This window comes from Acanthochromis polyacanthus, chromosome 10 (assembly GCF_021347895.1).
Source record: "Acanthochromis polyacanthus isolate Apoly-LR-REF ecotype Palm Island chromosome 10, KAUST_Apoly_ChrSc, whole genome shotgun sequence".
NCBI classification, from domain to species: domain Eukaryota; kingdom Metazoa; phylum Chordata; class Actinopteri; family Pomacentridae; genus Acanthochromis; species Acanthochromis polyacanthus.
Window position 1 is genome coordinate 15,950,896 of NC_067122.1, and position 11,318 is coordinate 15,962,213.

Consider the following 11,318-nt stretch of genomic DNA (forward strand, 5'->3'; position numbering starts at 1 on the left):
CAGAGATATACTGACTGAAGCTGCTCTAAAACTGAACTACAGAATGGTTAGACACAGTATGACAGCTGTGTACAGACCTGCTTTCACATTGTTTGAGATTTCGCAAACAAAAGCCCTCACAGAGTCGCTTATATGCATCACCTGATGACACTTCATTACTTCAAGTACAAGCTTCCTCTCAACATGAAACTCAGTTTTAGGTAAAAGAGAGAACAACGTGGGGAAGTGAAACTCGTGAGGAAATGAAAAAGTAAGAACTGTTAGGCCCTTACATAAAGTACTCTAAAAATCTATATCATGTTTACGCTCAAAAACAAACAAAAAAATAGTAAAATAATAATAATTAATACAACAGTTTGCATCAGTCGTTTTGACAACTTTGACAACTTCTAATGAAACTATGTTCAACCAACAAACTACACTAAGTTAGCAGGATTAGCTTCCCCTCTACAATCAAAGCTATTTTCATTAGTTAATGTTTGGAAACATAAACACCAAGTCTTAAAGCTGATTCATGAGGAATGGACTAAAAATTATGAACCCAAGGTGAAGAAATATGAAATTATCAAGACAATTCTTTTGAGGAACCACAACTTGAATTTAACTTTAAATAAACTTACGCAGAAATTTGAGCTTAAAAATGCCACAAAATTTTAAGTTGGTGCACAACCCAACAAAATCATCTTTGAAACCTAAAAGGTTTATTTCAACCAATTAGAATTTTTAGTATGTACAGTAATTATGCATTTAATGAAGTAGTGTGAGAAACCTCAATCCAGACTCCTCATAATGACGTTTGAAATTTATGCTGCTGTTATTTTTTTAGTCCAGACTAAATGACAGAAATCCACAACTGTAATTTTATTTCAGGACTCAAACAATCCTGAAAACAATCATTGAGACTCTAAAAACTCAACAGCTTTACAAACTCTAAGATTAAACTCTTCACAAGGATCCAAAAGAAGTTGGACTTCTACATGAGAGCTTTAATTATTCTTCATCTAAGTTTGGTCAATAAAAAAGAGAAAAACTAATATTTTCAGCTGAATTAAAGACAGACTTTGTGATTTTTCTGCTGACATGTTGTGTTGTTGTAAACTTATTCTTTCAAATAAATAGCTGCCTAAACCCCTGGAAACCAACGTTTGTCCTGTTTTTGTGTTGCTCCTCGGCGACCCTAAACATCCATCCATCCATTCTCTATACACCGCTTTATCCTCACTAGGGTTACGGGGGGTGCTGGAGCCTATCCCATCTGACTCGTGCGAAGGCAGGGGACACCCTGGACAGGTCGCCAGTCTGTCGCAGGGCTACACATACAGACACACAATCACACTCACATTCACACCTACGGGCAATTTAAAGTAATCAATACGAGCCTCGACGGGTTTTCCCGAGTTTCCACCAGGTCAGAGGCAGAAGAACTTGTCATGAAGAGGTGTTGAAGTCGGCGAGGATGGAGTAACTTTTTACAGCGACTAGAAGGAAAACGACTAGAAGAGCAGGTCTTTAACCAGCATCCCTAAAATCCATGGAGTCGGCTCCAGAGTAATGAAGGGAGGTCAACTTTTATCAGCCTCCATCCAGATGTTCAACTTGATATCTTTACTTTGAGATTTTTAGCACCACAAACTTTTAGTATCACACTTTATGATCATTTATTTGGAATTTAATGGAATCCACCAGCAGATTTAGTTTTTGTTGAGAAACCTTATTCTTGTCATCGTGGGACTGCAGGATTTAAAACTGTTCCTTCTATTTGTCCTCATGTTTTTTTGTTTTAGTGGAGAAAGTTATTTTAATTGTGGATTAGTCTCTAATAAACCAAATAATAAATTGGATTAGTCAAGAGGTTTAAATTTCTTACTTTGTCATATTTTAAATATGACAAAAAAATATAAAAATAAAGCGTCTTGAGACAATTTGATCTGTAACTGACATTATAGAAATAAAATTGAATTAAAATTGTATGTATCTTTTAATGCTGGAGGAATTCAGCCAGAAAACACATTTTCTTTGTCTATTAATCTGTTCATTGTTTTCTCCAGAAATTCATTTCTTGTTTTGGTTTATAAAATGTCAAACCCAAATATATTCAGTTTCATAAAAAACAAAAAGATTTACATTCATGATGCAGGAATCAGACAGTTTTTCACTTTTTATCTTAGTTTGGTCAGAAAGATAGTTGATAATGTGTGAATTGTTGCAGCTTGTGAGCCGTAAAAGGTTTTAATCTTTGGGGCCGAGTGTCAGAAAACATTTAGAAACCAACATCAACAAAACACTCAACAAGGATTTGAACATCATTAAAGGGAAATCCAACTTTTGCACGACAATGTCTAATTAAAGGACATTTATTTCCAATGTAAATGTGTGATATTCGTCCTCTGGAGCTTCTCTTCACATCATCTTCCACCTGGACTGGTTTGGTCAGAAGCATGTGCAACAAACATTTTAAAATCTGCACTTTAACATCAATGAATGACACTGATGTTTAATCTCTACATAAATGAGACTGAGTCTGGATGCGCTGCTCTGTCACTAACTCCGAAGTTGGAAACTTACTTTTTCTAATAAATACTTGTCTAACCCTCTGGAAACCAGCGTTTGGACTGTGTTTGTGTTGCTCCTCACCTACTTCAGACGACCAGGACATAACAACGTTTTGTGGATGAAAGGTTAAAATATGACGTTTTTAGAGCGACCTGCTATACTATAGGCTTTTTTAATTGACATATTATTGTGATGTTTTTTGTTTTAGTTTTTTGTTGTGAACCTTTCTGTTTTAATCACATTTAGGTTTTCTAAACGTTACATTAATGTGAACCAGCGTCTCCACTGACGGTTTTATTAACTAAATGTACGACATTACACTGACACAACTAGGGATGGGAATTTCGACTAATTTCCGAACCGACTAGTCGCCAATAAAATTAACGACTAGTCGGTTCGGAAATTAGTATTGAACTTGCAATTTAACCCTTTAAGCGCCAAAGTCGCAATATTGCCACAAGTAACATTGCTGAACATAACAAGCCATAGCTTCAAATATACTGCCTCGTGTACCTCATGTACTGTACACCAGGAGATGGCGGACATCTGGAACTTCAATCTGAGCATCAGTTGTGGGCGTGTTTTCACGCAAAGTTTTGGAGTTTACAGAGTTTGAAAACCGAGGAGATGAGACTCGCCGTCGGAGCGTATCAGAGCGCAAGACGGCACATTTTAGAGTGAGAAAACTCACCGTACCGAGAGGTCTGGTCAACGCTGACAAAGTACTTTGTCAAGTAATGGCTTACTCATATTCTGAAGAGGAACATTCACCCTCTGATGAAGATGTTCAGTCGTCCACTGAGACAGAAAGTGCCGCTGCGTCTGTGCGTAACGGCAGCGGGTCGGTGCGCCATGACAGTCCAAGCAGCACATAGTGGAGCCGATGCTTTGCTTCGGGGTGGCAGGAAGGGACGTGGTGGGTGTAGCTGGAGTGGTCAAAACACCGCTAATGATGAGGGGGATAGCGGGGGTTGAAAAAAGAGACAAGCATATGCTACTGGCAGGATCAACCAGGTAGCCCAGACGGGACGAGTGTGCGGCGCACGGCCGAGCGTAGAGCTGCATGGTGGCGCACGGTCGGGACCGGGGGCCGCGAAGCGTGGCTGTGCGGTGGGGGGGCACACTAGCGTTTAACCGACTAGTAAAATACTAACCGTTTAATAAATGAGTCGACAATTAACCGATTAAACGACTAGTCCGCACATCCCTAGACACAACACACTTCAGCTGTTTCCATGAAACACAACGCAAACATCGTTAGCTTAATGCTACGTTAGCTTAATTAGGCTACGACTGAACAGCTAGCACCGCTAACATTAAAACTAATATTTACTGGATGCTAACTTTCTTCTCTGGTCAACACACACCGAAATGAACTCGACCAACATTTGGAGTGCATGGCACACATTATACCGGACACTGCAGCTGCATATAAAGTGCAATAAAGCGACGAAAATAAACACTTACCGACCAATCAGAGTCCTTTCAGTGTCTGCTGGTAGAATCAGCCGAGGGTAGAAAACTGGTTAAAACAAGCCAACAGGCAGAAAAACTGTTTGTGGAAGAGGTTCTGGTGCTCTGAATTCATCCAAACGAGGAGAACAGTCTCAGCTGCCTCCTTCCATAGACTGTATATCTTTATATACAGTCTATGTCTCCTCCATAGGAACTGTCAGTTATTCCAGACCAGACTGTCAATAAAGTAGTCCCGCCCCCTGGCTTTGCAAAACTTTAACGCTCTATAAAAAAAAAAAAATCAATATTGATTTATTTTAAGATCGGCCACCTGATCTCTCATTTTGACCATGGAAAATAACGAAAAAAATTATATACAGTCTATGTACTGTACTCTGTTTGGCTCCACACTTGCTGATGATCACTTCCGGTCTCAGAAAATGGAAAAACTGACGTTTTTTCGTTTCTGTTTCTTACTGATTTTATTTTCTTGTTACTGTAAGTATAAAATGAAAATCAAAGCCTTTTCAAAATTTCATTAGAAAGTTATGTTATACTGTGAATAACAAACTTGCAGACAACAGTGCAATAATTATTCTTTATTCACGAGGACTAGATATCTGTGAACACTGATTTGCTTGATATTTAAAATTGCAATAAAGGACATTGTGATGTAAAGAATAGTGTTGGAAATTAGTCCTTTAACTGATGTTCTCATATTTGTGAAATTTAAGTTGTAATGGTACTGTTTCCTTGCAGAGGAAAAAGAGATGACAGTGTTATTAGAAAGTGCAACACCTTTTATTTTATTTTTTAAATTTAATATATTTATTTCTTCTTTTATTTAATTGTTAAGGTTTGGATATCCTTGAACACTTATTCGAACAGAATATAGATTCTGATATTGTTTCAAAGAATGTTGGAGATGTGCACTCATGTTGGAATAAATCCTCAATGTGAAGCAACCCTTACTTGCACTGAATTGAAAATATTTTAGAAAAAAAAAACACACTGAATTACAAGACTTTGCAGAACAGTGCGCTATTGTAAACTTAACATGCAAGACTAGAATTATATGATTTTAATCGCAATAGGTTGTGATATAAAGTGGGCCGGTCTGAGGCATGAAAGTCCAGGGCTGAAAATGAGTCCCACTCCGGCCCTGGTCACTTTTATTAAAGTGGCCTATTTCTGGCTTCACAGTTTGAGAACTGTTACTGAATACATCTGCAGAATATTTAGCCTACAGCTTAACTTATGACCTAACATGTGCTGCTACTTGTCTGATGAAAATGTTAAAGAAAAATCTAAAAAAACAAAACAAAAAAAACACTATAATCTGAGGATGGACGGCTCAGGAAAACAGTTTACTAACTACAATCAATAGAACTGAAAGTTGCAAACCTGTAAAGGAACATATTGTCCTGGGTTTTGCATTTTTCATCATTTCTAGAACGTTACATATCATTTAATGCTGTTTGATGGTGGAGGCTGCCCTCTTGAGGTTAACATTCTGCTGAGTGGTCAAACCAATTCCAGCAGACATCAGGTTTATTTACAGCAGCTGCAGTTCTGGGTTCAATCCACAAGAGTGCATCAGTGGGTCTGAAACATCCATCTACACCCTGTTGAAACTGCAGGACAGAATAAAGTCACCTCAGTGCGCATTCAACACAATCCAGTGATGTAATAAAGTAGAAAATGCGTGACAGATAATGGGTTTGATTAATAAAATGCACATTATGCAGATAAAACTAAAAAAAAAAAAAACACTTTTTCTTTCAAAAAGCCTGGACCTGGCTGCTCACTGCAGATTCTTTGTGCATGCAGAAAAACCAAAAGTAATCAACACATATAGGTTTTGATTATTAGAATTACTAGTGTATATCTCATAGAATAAAAATGGGAAGGTTAAAGGAGACAAATGTAGTTATTTATGCCTTTGTAATGTCAGTGACTATCCTCTCTCGCTTCAACACGATGCAGCTCCACACTATACAACTCTGCTGCCAAAAAGGCAGGAAAGCAAGTAAACACTTAAATTCTTGGATGATTTCTTAAAGCACAGACTGACAGTCAGGAGGTAGCTCTGTGTGCAAATCAGACACTGTGGCTCAGAGGGTGTGGAATGTCCAGAAGCAGCTCGATTAGTCTTATGAATATTTTGTGGTCACTAAATAGATGCTCAAAAGACTACCATCAGAGTTTGCCAGACACACAAGAGTACAGCTCGGATTTTCGCCTGAAGCTGCATGAAGTTTTTATTTTATAAAGTTAATTCTCTGAAACATTATGTGCTGCAGCATCAAATCAGCTTCAAATAAAGTTACAGAGAAATAAATTCACTGTAATTTCAGGCGTCAGCAGGGACTGATGTGTCGCAGGCCGCTGTTTGTCTCAGAGGGGGTTGTTGGAGTTTCCTTGTAACCGGAATTAGCTGTGAAGTGTGACCTTGAGGTGTGAACACGGAATACGAAAGGTCCGGCTTGCTTCAAGAAAAAATCTCTCATACTTTGCACCTCGTTTGCAAGTGAATATCTTAACAAATAAACTCGGATTTACACGTGAAGCGTGGTTGGAAAACTGCTGGGTTCCCACGGTAACAGTTTTGAAATCCACATCAATCTTAGCTTTGTTTCGGATATTATGGGTTTGACTTGAAAAGATGAAACAATCAGCAGCTTAATGTTCTGCCATTGTTCCCATAAAATATGAGGTTTAGTTCCATGAACTGCTACTAGAAAGTGAGCTTTTGGAACTAGATCAAATATATCAGTGCGCAATAACACACGGGCCTTTTTTTGACTTGATGCGTTTGTGGACGTGTTGCCTCTGTTTATTGCCGGGTCGTGCAGCTTGTGCAGCTGAAAGGTCCTTGGTGTTAATTTATTCATGGAGGGAAGAACTCATGTCCAGGATAGGCCCACTGTCAGGTGATGACGCGCTACAGGACAGGCGCGAGGGGACAGCTGGGCCTGCAGCGATGGTCGCTCTCATTTGGATGCAAATCTCCAAGAGTTGAGGAGCTGGCTGACGTCAGGCAGGCCTTAGTATACAGTTAGTCTCTTGTCAACAGAGACACATCATGTGAGAGTGGAGACAGACTGGAACTACGTCTTATTTCTCTTTGGGAACGCATTTGGACTATAAACAGCAGAAGGATTGTGTTGAACAGTTTCAAGGCAAAAATGTCGCCTTGAGAAAGGCTGCATCACCCCTTTGCTGTTTTAGCCACATTTCATTTTTTCCCCCTACAAGTCATGTATGTTGGATATCTACTGGATAAAGAAAGCGGCATGTATCACCAAGGGCCAGTGAGAAGATCCAGCATCAATCTGCCTCCACAGAATTTTGTTTCTACACCACAGTACCCCGACTTTACAGGATACCATCATGTGCCAAACATGGATACGCACGCACAGTCTGCGGGGAGTTGGGGACCCTCTTATGGAGCACCACGAGAGGACTGGGGTGCATATAGTCTGGGACCCCCTAACGCTATCCCCACACCCATGAACAGTTCCTCTCCTGGACAGGTTCCTTACTGTTCCTCTGAGTACACTCACATGCATCCTCCGGGATCTGCGGGCTTACAGCCGCCACCGGACAACGTTACCGGCTCACAACTTTCTCCTGAGAGAGAAAGACGAAATTCATACCAGTGGATGAGTAAAACCGCTCAATCATCTTCCACCGGTGAGCTCACCATCTTTAACACTGTGTCGAAAATAATGTAGTTCGATGGGTTGAGGGACGAACGCGGGTCTTGTCGAGAAAGCTACAGTTTTGCGCGCCTGTTGGGGATTTTACGCACACATGGACAGTTCGTTTTCGTCTAAAACAAATGCTCCGATCGAATTTACTTAACCGAAGCTCGTTTTAAAGGACTGTTGGAAAGATTTAAAACGTAAAAGGTGCATAAAAATGGACAGAAATGGAAAAAAAGATGGAAAGTCTGGTTCTGTGACATTTGTATTATTCGAGTTGCTTACATTTGGACAAAAATGAAAACAAAATAGTATTAGGATGATAATGTTCATTATCTGCAATCGATTGAACTTCCATGTAAAAAGAATATTAATTAATTACAGCAGACTCTGAAAGAATCAAGCACGTGTGTCCATAAATTGCTCCCATACCTCATAATTCTGATACCTGCTGGTTACTGAGGGCCACTGTATTCTCTGCTGTGGTTGAAATTTTAAGAAAGGTGTGAGGAATCGGCGCCAGGCCCAGTTGTGATGCTAATGTCATTATTCTTGGAGATGTGAGCTCGACTTCCCTGTGACATTGTTTGGTGTTTCTAGTGCTATCCGTCATATCCAGGCAGCGGCCTTAGCTTTTAACACCTCTTCACTTTGATATGCGCCAGCCTCCCTTCCTCTCCAAGAGTTATATTGCCGGAATGAGTGACGTTTTTCACAGCTAATATCTCAAACGTGGAGTTCTGCGTACTCTAACTCTTCAGCAGCTTGTATTTTAAATCGAATAAGCAATATTTTGTCTTTGAATATAACACTCATTTAAACGCATTTAACCGAATTTACCAGAGTCCGTTGTTCATTTTATATGCCTTCTTATTATCATAGATGTATTTTCAAGCGTTCAAATACAAAACTTTGACAAGCACTGTCATAACATTCTTATAAAATTCCTAAATCCAGCTATTTTGAAATGCTCTGCAGGCTGTCTGCGGGTGTTTTACGCACAGTAGTCTATATTAAATCTACAGTTTGGTCTTTGTCTCCTGTCTTGTTTCTTTTTAACCAGTGGAGGATCTGACTCGTGGCTGTTTTAAAAGTAACTGTACTACAACTGTCATCAAAGCGAGATCAGAAAGCTCAATTTACGTTTCTGTGGAAAAGACACACAGATGTGGATTAGAGATACGGCTTGTAAAGATATTGGGTGCAGATAGACCGGTCCTGGCATGCAGCTGCTCTGTGGAAACCTTCCAGTTCAACCAATCTGGATGCAAACAAATGATCCTAAAACGCACAACTGAACCCTTCATGACTTGTTGTTTTTGTTCATTTGTCACCTTTGTAGGTAAAACAAGAACGAAGGAGAAATACAGGGTAGTGTACACAGACCACCAGAGGCTGGAGCTGGAGAAAGAGTTTCATTTCAACAGATACATCACCATCAGGAGGAAATCTGAACTGGCTGTCAACCTGGGTCTGTCGGAAAGACAGGTATGTCTGCTTCAGGAAAATAGTCTTTATTATTTTCTGCCTGTTCTCTTCCATTCAGAAATGGTTAAATTCAGTTAGGATACATAATACAGCCCATAATTTGGGTATTCACCAAATACCACATAAATGTTAAATACTTCAAAATGGTCATATATATATATATATATATATATATATATATATATATATATATATATATATATATATATATATATATATATATATATATATATAACTAGGTCAGTGTTATCATGCATGTAAAATGTGACTGTATTTACATTGGATGCTACTAAAATGTATATTTTTATGTGTATGTTTGCTATAAATTTACAGTACATTTAGATACAATTAAAAATATGCAACATTTGTAGCTTTTAATAACTGAATCAGGATGTTTACATAGGTAGATTTGGGAACACAAAAGTATTTTATTGCCAGTCAGCTTGCTGATATTTTAAAAAGCACAAATTGTGAGGTTGTTCAATTGTTTTACATTTTTGAATTTATGAATCATGAAGCAATTCAAAAACATGCACTTGTTTATTTATTTTCTGTTCATACAGTTTTCGTTTTATATGAATGTGTTTCTTTTAATTTAATTAATTTAAAAATTGCTTTTAAGGCCCATGGAAAAAATAGAGGGTTAAACTATGGTAGAACAATGACTCCAATCAAAAAATATATTATTGTAGAGTAAATATTTTTGCATGTCTTCACATGGCCTATTTATTTGCAGACTTACTTTTTAAAAATGAATTATTATTGAAAATAATGGAGATCTTTCTTGTCTTCTTATATTAGGTTGTGTTTTTCATGTCGTGTTGAATTCATATATTAAGCACCTTATCGTGTTTCACAGTGCTTTAAAATGACAATTTGCAAATAAAACAGAAAAGCTGAATAAAGTGCACACAAATAATGGACAGATTAAAGCTGATTATTAAGGGTCATGTAATATGGACAGTGGAAGCAGTTAGCCAGGAAAATGTTGATTTAATTGCGTTATTTTCTGCTCCTTTCAGGTGAAAATCTGGTTCCAGAACCGCCGAGCAAAGGAGAGGAAGCTGATCAAGAAGAAGATGGGTCAGTCTGACGGCAGCGGCGGCTCCGTGCACAGCGACCCGGGCTCGGTGAGTCCTCTGCCGGTGCCGGGCTCCCTCAGCCCCACAGACATCCACGGATCTCTGTACCCTCCTCAGGGGATGAACACGCTGCCGTCTATCAGGAACATACAGCAGGTGACTGTGACTCAGTGAGGCTCACATCCGGACCATCTCTCATCATAACTGAGCACTCCGACACCTGACGGCAGCCAGAGGACCTGAACTCACGTCCTGAAGCACAAAAGCTGCGGAGAAACTTTTGATTTATCGCTACGAAATGCTGGAGGCTCTTCAAATATTGCTTTTTATAGAATAGTTCTAATTAATGTGAGGTTTACGAAAGAGGGAAAAAAAATCGACGTGTTTCAAACTTAAAAGCTTTAAAGTGTTTGTGAGTTAATAAGATATAAATATCCTGTTGTGTTTTTTTTGTTGTTTTTTGTATGAGATAAAATGAAATCTCAGGGACATCCGGTGGAGCTTTTACACTGGATCTTATGCAGCTCTGTGACACTGGACCAGACAAATCAGTTTCATGTTTTTAAGCACAACTTTGTGCAAAGAGCAGCTGTTAGAGAAACGAGTAGAGAGGTCGTTTCATGGCAACTTTTAAAATGTAAATAAAATGCTTTTTTTGCATTTGCATTGCATTTTATTTTGCAGGGTGGGAGCATATTTGCATAAAAATGTTGCAGCACATTGTGCTGTGCAGACTAAAATGCATTAAAGCAGTATTCTTCATCTGGTTGATTCCAGGACCAGTCAGGCTGTGGGTTGTTGTAAGTCACAAATTCAGTAATATTTTTTCAGAAATGACCGTACAAAGATAAGTGTTGTGATAAATTTGAAATAAATACTCCTTTAAGATTCTCAAAAATGCCCTTTATGTTTGGATTTTTACTTCAACGGTATAAAAGGACCTCTAACTGTACACTATTGCTCTCCCAAGTTAATATATGTTGTGTTAGTTTCATTGTGACTTTTAAAATGTTTGAAGAAAATGTTGTACTTA

General features: G+C 38.6%; 1 protein-coding gene across 1 annotated transcript; it reads left to right on the forward strand.

Annotated features, from left to right (window-relative positions):
* The first annotated feature begins 7,268 nt into the window (after nucleotides 1-7,268).
* Nucleotides 7,269-10,459, forward strand: cdx4 (caudal type homeobox 4). Its single transcript, XM_022196655.2, has 3 exons — nucleotides 7,269-7,704; nucleotides 9,058-9,203; nucleotides 10,226-10,459. The coding sequence occupies exons 1-3, from the start codon at nucleotides 7,269-7,271 to the stop codon at nucleotides 10,457-10,459; spliced, it is 816 nt and encodes a 271-aa protein (XP_022052347.1).
* Nucleotides 10,460-11,318: the final 859 nt, after the last annotated feature.

Coding starts and splice junctions, on each gene's coding strand:
- cdx4 (XM_022196655.2), top strand. CDS start 7,269: ATGTATGTTGGATATCTACTGGATAAAGAAAGCGGCATGTATCACCAA. Junction 7,705..9,057: donor CGCTCAATCATCTTCCACCG/GTGAGCTCACCA, acceptor TCACCTTTGTAG/GTAAAACAAGAACGAAGGAG. Junction 9,204..10,225: donor TGGGTCTGTCGGAAAGACAG/GTATGTCTGCTT, acceptor TGCTCCTTTCAG/GTGAAAATCTGGTTCCAGAA.